General features: G+C 41.6%; 1 protein-coding gene across 1 annotated transcript in view; it reads right to left on the bottom strand.

Moving 5' to 3' along the window:
• LOC143934050 (visinin-like) overlaps positions 1-10,560 on the bottom strand; it is a 47,418-nt gene extending 36,858 nt beyond the window's left edge. Inside the window, exon 1 of the mRNA XM_077457316.1 lies at positions 10,068-10,560. Within this exon, the coding sequence (XP_077313442.1) occupies positions 10,068-10,448 (381 nt within the window). The 5' untranslated portion in view covers positions 10,449-10,560. The remainder of the gene's footprint in view (positions 1-10,067) is intronic.
• Between the last annotated feature and the right edge of the window lie 1,894 nt (positions 10,561-12,454).

The raw sequence follows: 12,454 nt of genomic DNA, 5'->3' as shown, positions 1-12,454 counted from the left end.
TACGTTACAAGCGTTATCTCCCCCTACAGAAAACAAGTGGCCAATTAACTGCAAAGCCCCATACACATGATTTTCTGCTGATTTTTGTCTTCAGATTTTCCAAAATCATATAATATGAGGTCAAACCTTAGGAGCTTCAATTTGTATGCAATCAGGCAGACCCTTGCACTACATGGTTTTGGTAAATCTGAAGACAAAAATCATCAGAAAATCTGATAGTGTGTATGGGGCTTTAGGCTTCATGCATACAGGGCATTTGCTTTTCTCCTCTGAACCCCAAAACTCCTGGAAGGATAAACGTTTCCTAAAAATGTGCTGAAGGGCTGGTTCACACCGGTGCAATGTCTGAGATCGGATGTGATTCTCACCGCACTGCAGTAAGAATCACCTGCGATCTCTGTGCGATGCGATTTCAGCCATAAAGATCGTATGGCTGAATTTGCATCAAACTCGCACAGGACCCTTTTTTTTGTCCGCAGTAGAATCGGATCGCATGGGTGTTCACAATTTGCAGATCGCACTTCGAGTTTGAGCATTACTGGATTCCGTTGGCTAAAATATCAATTTGTTCTTGCCATTGAAATGCAATAACACTCAGATGCACCTTAACGCATCTAGCGTTTAGATACATTTAAGTGCATTCAAGAAGTTTTCTGCTCTTCAGCTCCTCTCCTGAATGTGCTTTTATACCAGCTTGTAAGCGCTCCTCTTCTAATGCCCCATACACACGGTCGGATTTTCAGTCAGAAAATGTTCGATTGGAGCTCTTTGTCAGAAATTCCAACTATGTGTAGGCTCCATCGGATTTTTTCCATCGGAATTTCCGACACACAAAGTATGAGATCTGGATCTCAAATATTCCGTCAACAAAATCACGTCGGAAATTCAGTTTGTGTGTACACAATTCTGACGCACAAAGTTCCATGCATGCTCAGAATCAAGCAGAAGAGCTGCACCAGCTATTGAACTTCATTTTTCTTAGCTTGTCATACGTGTTGTACGTCACCGCGTTCTTGACGTTCGCAATTTCCGACCAACTTTGTGTGACCGTGTGTATGCAAGACAAGTTTGAGCCAACATCCGTTGGAAAAAATCCATGGATTTTGTTGTCAAAAAATCCTATCGTGTGTACGGGCATAATATGCCTCTAATTTGTGGACATCTAGATGAACTTATAGGTGGTTTTATACATTGAAAAAAATGCCAAACGCCTGTAAAAGCGTCTTTTTAAAGCTCAGTGTGCAAGAGGTCTTAAAGAAGACATTTTTCTGCAGTCCAGAAAACATTCGTATTTTTAAATGCTTAATCAACTTGAGGGAGACAAAAGAACAATAAAAACAAAATGAGAAGATTCCCTAAACGTTATTGGGTATTTAACATGAACTTGGGTTCATTGGATGAGTGGAGAATATACAGGCATACCCCACTTTTAAGTACACAATGGGGTTTATTTACTAAAGCTGGAAAGTGCAAAATCAGGCTCACTTCTGCATAGAAACCAATGAGCTTCCAGCTTTTATTACCAAAGATTAATTGAACAAGCTGGGGTTAGAAGCTTATTGGTTTCTATGCAGAAGTGAGCCTGATTTCGCACTTTCCAGCTTTAGTAAATAAACCCCATTGTGTACTTAAAAGTGGGATATGCCTGTACTCCTCTAAAAAATGAATCACTTTCTAGCCTAAAACCTAAATGACATCTGGTTTAAAAATCTAGACTTCAACTCTACAGTCACACAAATAACTTTTCCTTGTCAAAGCAAATTCTGTATGTAAAAGAGTTGCAGAGTTTCAGTTATAATATTACAGTCACATTATAATCAACAGTGGTGCGAGAAAAAAAAAAATGTGTGTAAACTTTACAGTTGAATACAAGTTTTTTAAATGCTTAAGAGCAGAGTACTGTTATTTGTCCTTATACTAACTTTGTGCAATCAGATTACGATACACATCATTGTAAACACATGCCTGTAAATGCGTATGTTTTAGGAAATAGACCACTGGATTTCAAATGATTGTACTTTGCACAGGAAAAGGCCTACACCCCATTTACAATTGCCTATTCATATCCATATACACTCAGACAGTCCGGGACTTGATGTGAACTCCTTAGAAAGCGGGCAGGAAGACAGATCTGAATGGCTTGGACTGTATTGTTACGTATTAAGTTATGTGAACTAACTTATTCGTTTTCATATTGTATGTCAGTGTCATTGGCTACATTCATTATTAATCAGAAGATATTCATTACCTTTATACTAATCTACCAAAGTGAAAACTATTTAAAGTGGTTCTAGAGGCTGAAGGTTTTTTTTTATCAAAAAACAAAGTTTTATTGAGCATAAAATAAAAGAGACATACAAAAATAAACTGCAACAGGCACTACACACAGGGCAATCAAATTGACATATGCATACTGGTTACAAGTCATTGAAGGTTGTTAACAAGTGGAACCATTGATAGACATACAGATGCTGTAATATACATTGTAGGTAAAACACCAAACGGTGCATCGTATATTGGTATGGTTGTAAATACCCACAGGGAAAAAGAAGGGGGAGAATCATATGAATCATATGAATGAATACATAGGTCATACGGGGGGGGGGGGGTTGCTAGTGGGAATCAAGGATCATTCCTCTGCATTGCAGGTGGTAGCATCCTCTAGCAACCTATCCCAAATGTTATGGTATTTGTTTGGACAACCCCTATGTAAAGTGTACAGTGGAGCCTTGCATTGCAAGCATAATCCGTTCCAGGAGAATGCTTGTAATTCAAAGCATTGCATATCAAAGCGAGTTTCCCCATAGAAGTTAATGGAAATGAAGATAATTTGTTCCACATTGACTTCTATTGCATGTAATACCTAATGTGGCCAGGGAGGGGGGAGATGGAGAGCCTAGGAAATACTCGGGGACAGCTCGGCTGAACTCGGAAAGCCTTGCAGAGGCTCGGAAACTCTCGGAAACTGAGTATTTCCAAGTGATTCAGAGTATTTCCGAACGCCTCCGGACCTTTGCCCCGCACCTCTTGCCAAATGGGGTACTGCAGACCACATTAGCTTGAATTCTGCTCGATTTGTGAGACCACACTCGTAAACCGAGTCAGAATAATAATAAAAAAAGTTGCTCGTCTTTCAAAACGCTTGTTAACGCTTTACTCGTTAACCAAGGTTCCACTGTACCTTTTTGTAGGAAGGGTGGTATTAATAGCTCCGATCCACTGTTGAATAGTGGGGGACAACTCTCTCATCCATGTCCTGGCAATTTGTATTCTAGCTAAGAATAGTGATTCTTGCAAAAAATATGTTTTAGGTATTTGTTGCCCTCAGAAAGGGAGAGGCGCCCCAGTATACATTAACGGGGGCACAAGGTCGGGGGGGACCCATGCAATCGCGGAGAAATTTGACAACCTGTGACCAGTACCCCTGGATGGACAGGCAGGACCATAGCAAGTGGTAGAAGGAGCCCCTGGGATCACCACACCTAGGACATGCTGAATGCTGAATTATGGACCAGCCTATACCTGAAGAGGCGGTGGGGAATCAGATAGGACCTATGGAGGACGTAGAGATGGGTGAGGCAATCAGATGGGAGGCTGAAGGTTTTTTACCTTCATGCATTCTATGAATCAAAAAGAAAATGTGCAGCTTCCCCCCATTCCCCCCCATACTCACCCGAGCCTGCCCGTGATCCAGTGATGGTGGGGCCGCGCCATGCTGTGTGCGATTCAGACCTCCAGAGGCGGCTCGGGAATGAACACCGACAAGTGTCCCCAGAGCATCAGCTTGCTGTGGGGGCACTCAGCAGGGGGGAGGGTCAGGAGAGCCGAGAATAGGAGGATCGGGGCTGCTCTGTACAAAACCATTGCACAGAGCAGGTAAATATGACATGTTTGTTATTAAAAAAAAAAAAAAAAGCTGTACCTTTGCAAACCCTTTGAAGAGTAACTCCACTTTCAAGGGGAGGGGAAAAAAATAAAATAAAAAATTAATATAGCATATACATTTGCGCCACAAGTCATACTGTAATTAAATGCTATTAAAAATAATCTTTCCATTTCAATCTGCAGTGCTGTAGTTTTCTGTAATATGCAATGCAATATGGCTACCTGGAGGTGTTCTGTACACAGAGTACAGAATGCCCCCCAGATATGTCATTTCCTGCTTGTGTGATTGGCTTATTGATTTTCCCAGAAGTCTGCACTAAGTGAGATTGCAGGCATCCCCTGCAACAAAAATGCAATTTTTGGTGAGATATTCCCAATAGAAAATCACATCTAAAAGGGATGCAGACCCTGTAACTTTCCTCATTAGAGCTTTGCAGGTGCAGCAGCTGATAATTATGAAACCACTTCCATTAGACTCACTCAGAACATGGGCACAGACAAACACACAGGGATTTCTTCAGACTAACAAAAGGTAGGAATCTGCAGCAGCGTTTGTAAACATCCCTACAATACACATATATCACCCAGAAGGAAAAAAAAATTTCTCAACAAGAGTGGAGTTACTCTTTAACCACTTGCCGACCGCCGCACGACGATATACGTCGGCAGAATGGCACGGGCAGGCATATGGGCGTATATATAAGTCCCTGCCTTCCCGCGGGTGGGGGGCCCGATCGGGCCCCCCCCGGTGCCTGCGGCGGTCGGCATTCGTTCGGGAGCGATCCGGGATGAGGGGGCGGCCATTCATTCATGGCCACCCCCTCGCGATCGCTCCCAACTAATAGAAATGCTCCGTGACATCACTTCCTCTCCTCACAGGAGAGGAAGTGATGTAATCTCTCCTCCGTGTCGGTATTTTTCGTTCCGGCACCGAGGAGAGAGGATCGGTGAGTTGCACCAACACACCACACGTACAGTAGAACATGCCAGGCACACTCACACCCCCCCTTTACCCCCCGATCACCCCCCCAATTACCCCTGCCCCCCCAGTCACAGTGACACCAATTGCATTTTTTTTTTTTTTTTGCATTGGTGTCATTTGTGACTGTAATAACTGTTAGGGCAGTTAGGGTTAGCCCCCTTTAGTTCTAATGTGCCCCCCTAACCCCCCCCAATAAAGGTTTAACCCCGTGATCACCCCCCGTCGCCAGTGTCACTAAGGCTGGGTTCACATTGCAGCGGTTTATGAGAACGAATGTGATTCGCACCGCACTGCAGTGCAAATCACATCCGATCTCTGTGCGATTCGAGTTCAGCCATACAGATAGTATGGCTGAATTCGCGCCGCACCCGCCGCACCCGCCGCAAATTCGCACGGGACCCTTTTTTTGGTCCGCAGCAGAATCGGATCGCATGGGTGTTCACACCATGCGATCCGAGTTTGCAGATCGCACTGCGATATGCGAACTGATCTGGGGGTGTCATTAACATTTCACTGACACTCCCAGCAGTTCGCATAGGGCAGTGGGAACTGCCGCTGGGAGGCATGCGATGCGGGAACCCGCCGCAGATTCGTGGCGTTCCCGCATCGCTCCAGTGTGAACCCAGCCTAATAAGCGATCATTTTTCTGATCGCTGTATTAGTGTCACAGGTGACGCTAGTTAGGCAGGTAGGTATTTAGGTTCGCCGCAACTTTTTATAGCGCCAGGGACCCCCATATACTACCGCATAAAGCCCCCTGATTTCCCCCTAGTTAACCCTTTCACCAGTGATCACCATATAACTGTTACAGGTGACGCTGGTTGGTTAGTTATTTTTTTATAGTTTCAGGGCACCCGCCATTTATTACCTAATAAAGGTTTAACCCCCTGATCACCCGGCGGGTGTCATTTGTGACTGTAATAACTGTTAGGGCAGTTAGGGTTAGCCCCCTTTAGTTCTAAGGTACCCCCCCCAATAAAGGTTTGACCCCGTGATCACCCCCCGTCGCCAGTGTCACTAAGGCTGGGTTCACATTGCAGCGGTTTGAGAACGGATGTGATTCGCACCGCACTGCAGTGCAAATCACATCCGATCTCTGTGCGATTCGAGTTCAGCCATACAGATAGTATGGCTGAATTTGCGTCGCACCCGCCGCACCCGCCGCAAACTCGCACGGGACCCTTTTTTTGGTCCGCAGCAGAATCGGATCGCATGGGTGTTCACACCATGCGATCCGAGTTTGCGGATCGCACTGCGATATGCGAACTGATCTGGGGGTGTCATTAACATTTCACTGACACTCCCAGCAGTTCGCATAGGGCAGTGTGAACTGCCGCCGGGAGGCATGCGATGCGGGAACCCGCCGCGGATTTGTGGCGTTCCTGCATCGCTCCAGTGTGAACCCAGCCTAATAAGCGATCGTTTTTCTGATCGCTGTATTAGTGTCACAGGTGACGCTAGTTAGGCAGGTAGGTATTTAGGTTCGCCGCAGCTTTTTATAGCGCCAGGGACCCCCATATACTACCGTATAAAGCCCCCTGATTGCCCCCTAGTTAACCCTTTCACCAGTGATCACCATATAACGGTTACAGGTGACGCTGGTTGGTTAGTTATTTTTTTATAGTTTCAGGGCACCCGCCATTTATTACCTAGTCTCACTAGTGTACCCCTAAATTTAGGGGTGTCTACTTTCCAAAATGGGGTCATTTGGGGGGCGTTTGTGCCATCTTGGCATTTTATGGCCTTCAAAACTGTAACGCCCTTAGAAAGCCTGAAGGCGGTGCTTGGTTTTCGGGGCCCCGTACGCGGCTAGGCTCCCAAAATGTCCCACATATGTGGTATCCCCGTACTCAGGAGAAACAGCAGAATTTATTTTGGGGTGTCATTTCACATATGCCCATGGCATGCGTGAGCAATATATCATTTAGTGACAACTTTGTGAAAAAAATAAATAAAAAAAAAAGTTTGTAATTTTTCCGCAACTTGTGGCAAAATATAAAATATTCCATGGACTCAACATGCCTCTCAGCAAATAGCTTGGGGTGTCTACTTTCTAAAATGGGGTCATTTGTGGGGGTTTTGTGCCATCTTGGCATTTTATGGCCTTCAAAACTGTAATAGGTAGTGAGGAGTGAAGTCAAATATTTACGCCCTTAGAAAACCTGAAGGCGGTTCTTGGTTTTCGGGGCCCCGTACGCGGCTAGGCTCCCAAAAAATCACACACATGTGGTATCCCCGTACTCAGGAGAAGCAGCAGAATTTATTTTGGGGTGTCATTTCACATATGCCCATAGCATGTGTGAGCAATATATCATTTAGTGACAACTTTGTGTAAAAAAAATAAAAATTATTTTTTTTGTCATTATTCAATCGCTTGAGGCAAAAAAATAAAATATTCAATGGGCTCAACATGCCACTTATCAATTTCCTTAGGGTGTCTACTTTCCAAAATGGGGTCATTTGGGGAGGTTTTGTACTGCCCTGCCATTTTAGCACCTCAGGAAATGAGATAGGCAGTCGTAAACTAAAAGCTGCGTAAATTCCAGAAAACGTACCTTAGTTTGTAGATGTGACAACTTTTGCGCAAACCAATAAATATACAGTTATTGACTTTTTTTTTACCAAAGACATGTGGCTGAATACATTTTGGCCTAAATGTATGACTAAAATTGAGTTTATTGGATTTTTCTAAAAACAAAAATTAGAAAATATCATTTTTTTTCAAAATTTGCGGTTTTTTTCCATTTATAGCGCAAAAAATAAAAATCGCAGAGGCAATCAAATACCATCAAATGAAAGCTCTATTTGTGGGAAGAAAAGGACGCAAATTTTGTTTGGGTACAACATTGCATGACCGCGCAATTACCAGTTAAAGCAGCGCAGTGCCAAATTGTAAAAAGACCTCTGGTCATTTACCAGCAAAATGGTCCGGTCTGAAAGTGGTTAAAGCTAATTGGTTAATTAAAACCATTATCAAATGCATTTAAATCCTGTAGTCTCTATTTATTAAGACAGTGCCTGGAACAATCTAAAATACAACTTTTCATTGATTTAGAGCAGTCACAATAACAGCAAGTAATACTTTATTGTCATCAGACATTACACATTGTTGTTTACAAAGATATATAAGGCTTTATACAGCCTTATATATAGTACAGCCCTCAGATGCCATGAGTGATGGATATTTACACTTTTTCTATCTGAATCTGCATTAAATCTGATCTTGTTGGCCTAGCATGGCTAATTCTATCTCTGAATTCTTAACCGTGTTTTTATTACAGACCTTAAGTCCCTGTTCACAGTGGCATGCTTTTGCTGCACTAAAACGCACCTTTTAAGCACAAGAAAAGCAAGTGACAAATTATCCCCTTTAAATCCTCTTTAATTATTCAATTCACTGAAGTGCGAGTGCACTGCATTTTAAAAACTCCTTATTGCATCTCTGGTGCCCTGCTTGAAGAACACACCAAAGATTCCAACAAATTATTCTAAAAGCACACGTTCCTGTAGCCATGGCGGTGTATGTAAGTTAATGCTGAAGCAGCTACCGGCTAGAACTGTGAATAGTCACAGAGAGAGATATCGCCAGCACACCAAGATCTTTAAAATGGGTCCAAAGCTTTGTTCAGCGATCACTTTGTCACAGCAAATAGCAACCCTTTGGAGCTACACAGGACCCCTTCATCATGTTACGTCACATGCCTGATGAAGGGGTCATACGTGGCTCCAAAACATTATTATTTTCTGTAATAATGGAATCGCTGAATAAAGCTTTGGACCCATTTTGGAGTGGATCTTGGTGTTCTGGTGACATCTCTCTTTAAGAACACACCAAGAACACACCTTCCATTATACAGTATACAAGCTAGCTCTAACTAGTGAAAATGTTGCTGTTTTTGTACGATCAACACATGGAATAGACGTTCAGACAATGATAATGTTATTTGCAAATCATTGGACACTGCAAGTCCGTTTTTCCACTTTGATGCATTCATGCAGAGAATTCTGTTTCAATTATTTTAACTAATCTGAGATTAAGGGCTATCGACAAATCCAATTAAGAGCCAGTGTGCTAGTGCTTGGGCTGTAGTACCTGATAAAGAAGTATCATTATTTTTAACCACTTGCAGTCCATGAGCTTTGTATCCTTTTTTTTAGCTGGTGCCCAGCTTCCATGTAAAAGTGGTTTGGGCAGCTGTAAAGTCGCTTGATCACTTTTACAGTTCTGTGAAGCGCAAAAGTGCAGTTCTCCAATCTGCTCTGTGATGAATGAACATGGAAGTGCTGAGCTCTGAGACTTTCTGGGTTCATAGCTGTCAAAATCCCTGCTGAAATGCTGGGTCCACAGTCGATCAAGCACAGACCTGTGATTGATCAGCTGCAGTGGCGGCAGGGGAGATATTAGGGGCGTAATAGAACCCCGATGTCTCCATAAAAAGATCCTTTTCCCTGCCAATGCTATTACATAGGGGGCTTGTTAAATCCCTTGAAAGAGCAATAAAGTTATATGTAAAATAAAAAAGTATAAAAAATGTAATTTATATAAAAAATATATTATATAATAAAAAAAATGAAACAGCAACCCCATCACCCTGTACACACATATACATGCAAATAGGTATTGCTGCTAATGTTGGAATGACATCAAAAATTCTCAGATCATCATTCACTTTTAACTCTATCGATGACTTAAAAGTGAATGACGATCTGAGAGTTGTTGCTGTCACTCCAACATTAGCAGCAATACCTATTTGCATGCATATGTGTATATGTCTATCTATGACTTGTAAAGGCTTTTAAAACGTTGACTACGAACAATTTGGGCTGCTTTTTGACATTTCAAGGGTGCGTATAATTTTGAGATGTGTAACCCCGTCTTTCATATTTTACCAAAATTTGGTATTATCAGGTGTCTGTGTGTATTAAACTGATATTAGGGTATTTTTTACTGAAAATATTCGATTGATAAACAGTTGCACAAATATAATGCAACATAAAACATTTCAACAACCACCATTTTTTACTACTGATTATATTATTATAATTGTTTGGGGGTTTGAAGCTATTTTCTGTCAAAAAATACAGATTTTATCATGTGTGTAAAAATCACAAAATTGCACCTAACACAAAGTGGTTAAACATCAGTTTATTTTACACTGTAGATTCTTTAGTAAAATGCTAAACACAAAACTGTACTTACTGAGATGATCTCAAGTACTTCAACTTTGCTGACTTCACCGTTCCTGTCCACATCAAACAAAGAAAATGCCCATTCTAGCTTAAGGCTGGTTTTCCCTGAAGAGGTTAGATGAAGTGCAATGATGTACTCTCGGAAGTCCAGGGTGCCATCATCATTTGTGTCGAAGCTACGGAAAACATGCCTGGCGTATGTCTTCGGGTCCGAATTGGGGAAGAAATTGGCGTAGATCTTCTCAAAGTCTGGGCGTGTTATCTTTCCATCTGGACATTGTTTCTTAAAACTTTCATACCAGTTGAAAAGCTCTTCCTCTGAATACTTTGTGTTCATTTTTAGGTCTTCAAGGATTTCTTTTGAAAGGGCTCCACTTTTTGTGTTCCCCATGGTTGTTGTCACAACTTACTGTAGGTTTCACCAGTGGCTGCCGTAAGAAAATAAATATCTTCAAACTTCTGCTACTTCTGCTTGGCTTACATGAAGTAGAGATGTCAAGAATGCCTCATTCTCCTTTTATAGATTCTTAAGTGACTTATTACATCAGAGATTGAAAATCCAGCCCCTTCTTCTACACCTTTCAGAAGTGCCTGGGTAAAGGGCTTAGTGATACCTATATCTTTTTAATGAAGGGAGATTTCAGCCCTGAGCAGATTTAGTCATGTCTTTAATTTCCGCCATATGCTCTCTGTCTATATCCTTTCCTCCTCTCCGTAGCTAAACGAAATTGTAGGCCACAACAAGTCATCATTTTTTTTTCAGTATGGGTATATCTGGAACTTTTCTTTATCTTGCTTTGTATCTGTATTCATTAACCTACATATATGCATAGTACAGCTCGTAGATGTTTGTATGTACCAGCCTAATTGAACAGGACTGTAGCTGAAAGTATTTACCAATACAGTCTTTACACTGAACAGAAAGTTCAACTTCAGCTTAAAGGGTACATCTTCCCATAACTGTTATTGTTTTTAAGTAAATGTTGGGAGGTTTATTCATTTAACAAGTTCTAACACATTTCTGTGACTCCTGTGTAGCCTTTGCACCTGGACCCTTGTCTTTACCCACATGGTGCTGGCATCAAAGATGGGTCTGACTCTCACGGCTGGTTGGGTACAAAAGAAGCATGGAGACTTCCTTACTTGTCTTTTTCATGACTGGAGAGAGGAGAAGGCAGAGCTTTTAATTCTGCTATGCCCCATACACATGAGCAGATTTTCCGTCGGAAAAAACTTGGATGGTTTTTCCAACAGAATTACGCTCAAGCTTGGCTTGCATACACACGGTCACACAAAAGTTCTCTGAACTTTCGACCATCAAGAATGCGGTGACGTAAAACACTACAACGAGCTGAGAAAATTAAGTTCAGTGCTTCCGAGCATGCGTAGGAATTTTGCGCGTCGGAATTTGTACAGATGATCGGAATTTCCAATCTGAACTTTTTCCAACCGACAAATAGAGAACCTGCTCTCAATCTTTTGCTGGCTGGAATTCTGCCAGCAAAAATCCGATGGAGCATACACACGGTCGGAATTTCTGACCTAAAGCTCACATCCGACTTTTGCTGGCAGAATTTCTGATCGTGTGTATTGGGCTTTAGTATAATTAAACTAAATCAAAAGCCAACATTTTTTGATAAAGTTGGGAATGATTATTAGGCTGGAGCCTAAAACTGCAGTTTCAGCCTGCTACAGTGGAAGCGGCAATAGTGAATACATTTAGGCCTCATGCACACTGAACATTTTTACAGATGCTTCTAGGGGCATCGGGCGTGTTTTTTTTATTCTGGCCAATTAAATGAATTAATGCCCAAGAGGTTGACATGTAAAAGCTCCTAAAAGCGTAAATGCATCAGCCATTATTCTGCTGGCTTGTATGTGTTCAACATACTGCTACATTGCTGTGATTTTGGCACATTTCTAAGAGGTTATGTCCATCAGAATATACTTTGTACCTGGATCATTGTTTTTTTTTTAAATAAATCAGTTTTTACATAGTTCACTATGGGCATGCACCATTTTTTATTTATTTATTTATTTTTTCAAATATAAGTTTTATTTAAACACCAAACCAGGGAAGATCTCGACAGTACAATCAAATATAAGGTACAATCATGCATAATTATCAGATTCCTCAGAGTAAATTTGCATATATTACCCAAACGGTACACATCGCCTAACTAGTATCTAATAAACCGGTAACATACAGTGGTGTGAAAAAGTGTTTGCCCCCTTCCTCATTTCCTGTTCCTTTGCATGTTTGTCACACTTAAGTGTTTCGGACCATCAAACCAATTTAAACAATAGTCAAGGACAACACAAGTAAACACAAAATGCAATTTGTAAATGAAGGTGTTTATTATTAAAGGTGAAAAAAAATCCAAACCATCATGGCCC

The sequence above is a fragment of the Lithobates pipiens genome, unplaced genomic scaffold (genome assembly GCF_037356315.1).
Source record: "Lithobates pipiens isolate NorthernLeopardFrog02 unplaced genomic scaffold, aLitPip1_a1.2 Scaffold_27, whole genome shotgun sequence".
In the NCBI taxonomy this organism is placed as follows: domain Eukaryota; kingdom Metazoa; phylum Chordata; class Amphibia; order Anura; family Ranidae; genus Lithobates; species Lithobates pipiens.
The sequence above is the reverse complement of the archived record's forward strand: the minus strand, read 5'-3'. Positions and strand labels throughout refer to the sequence as shown.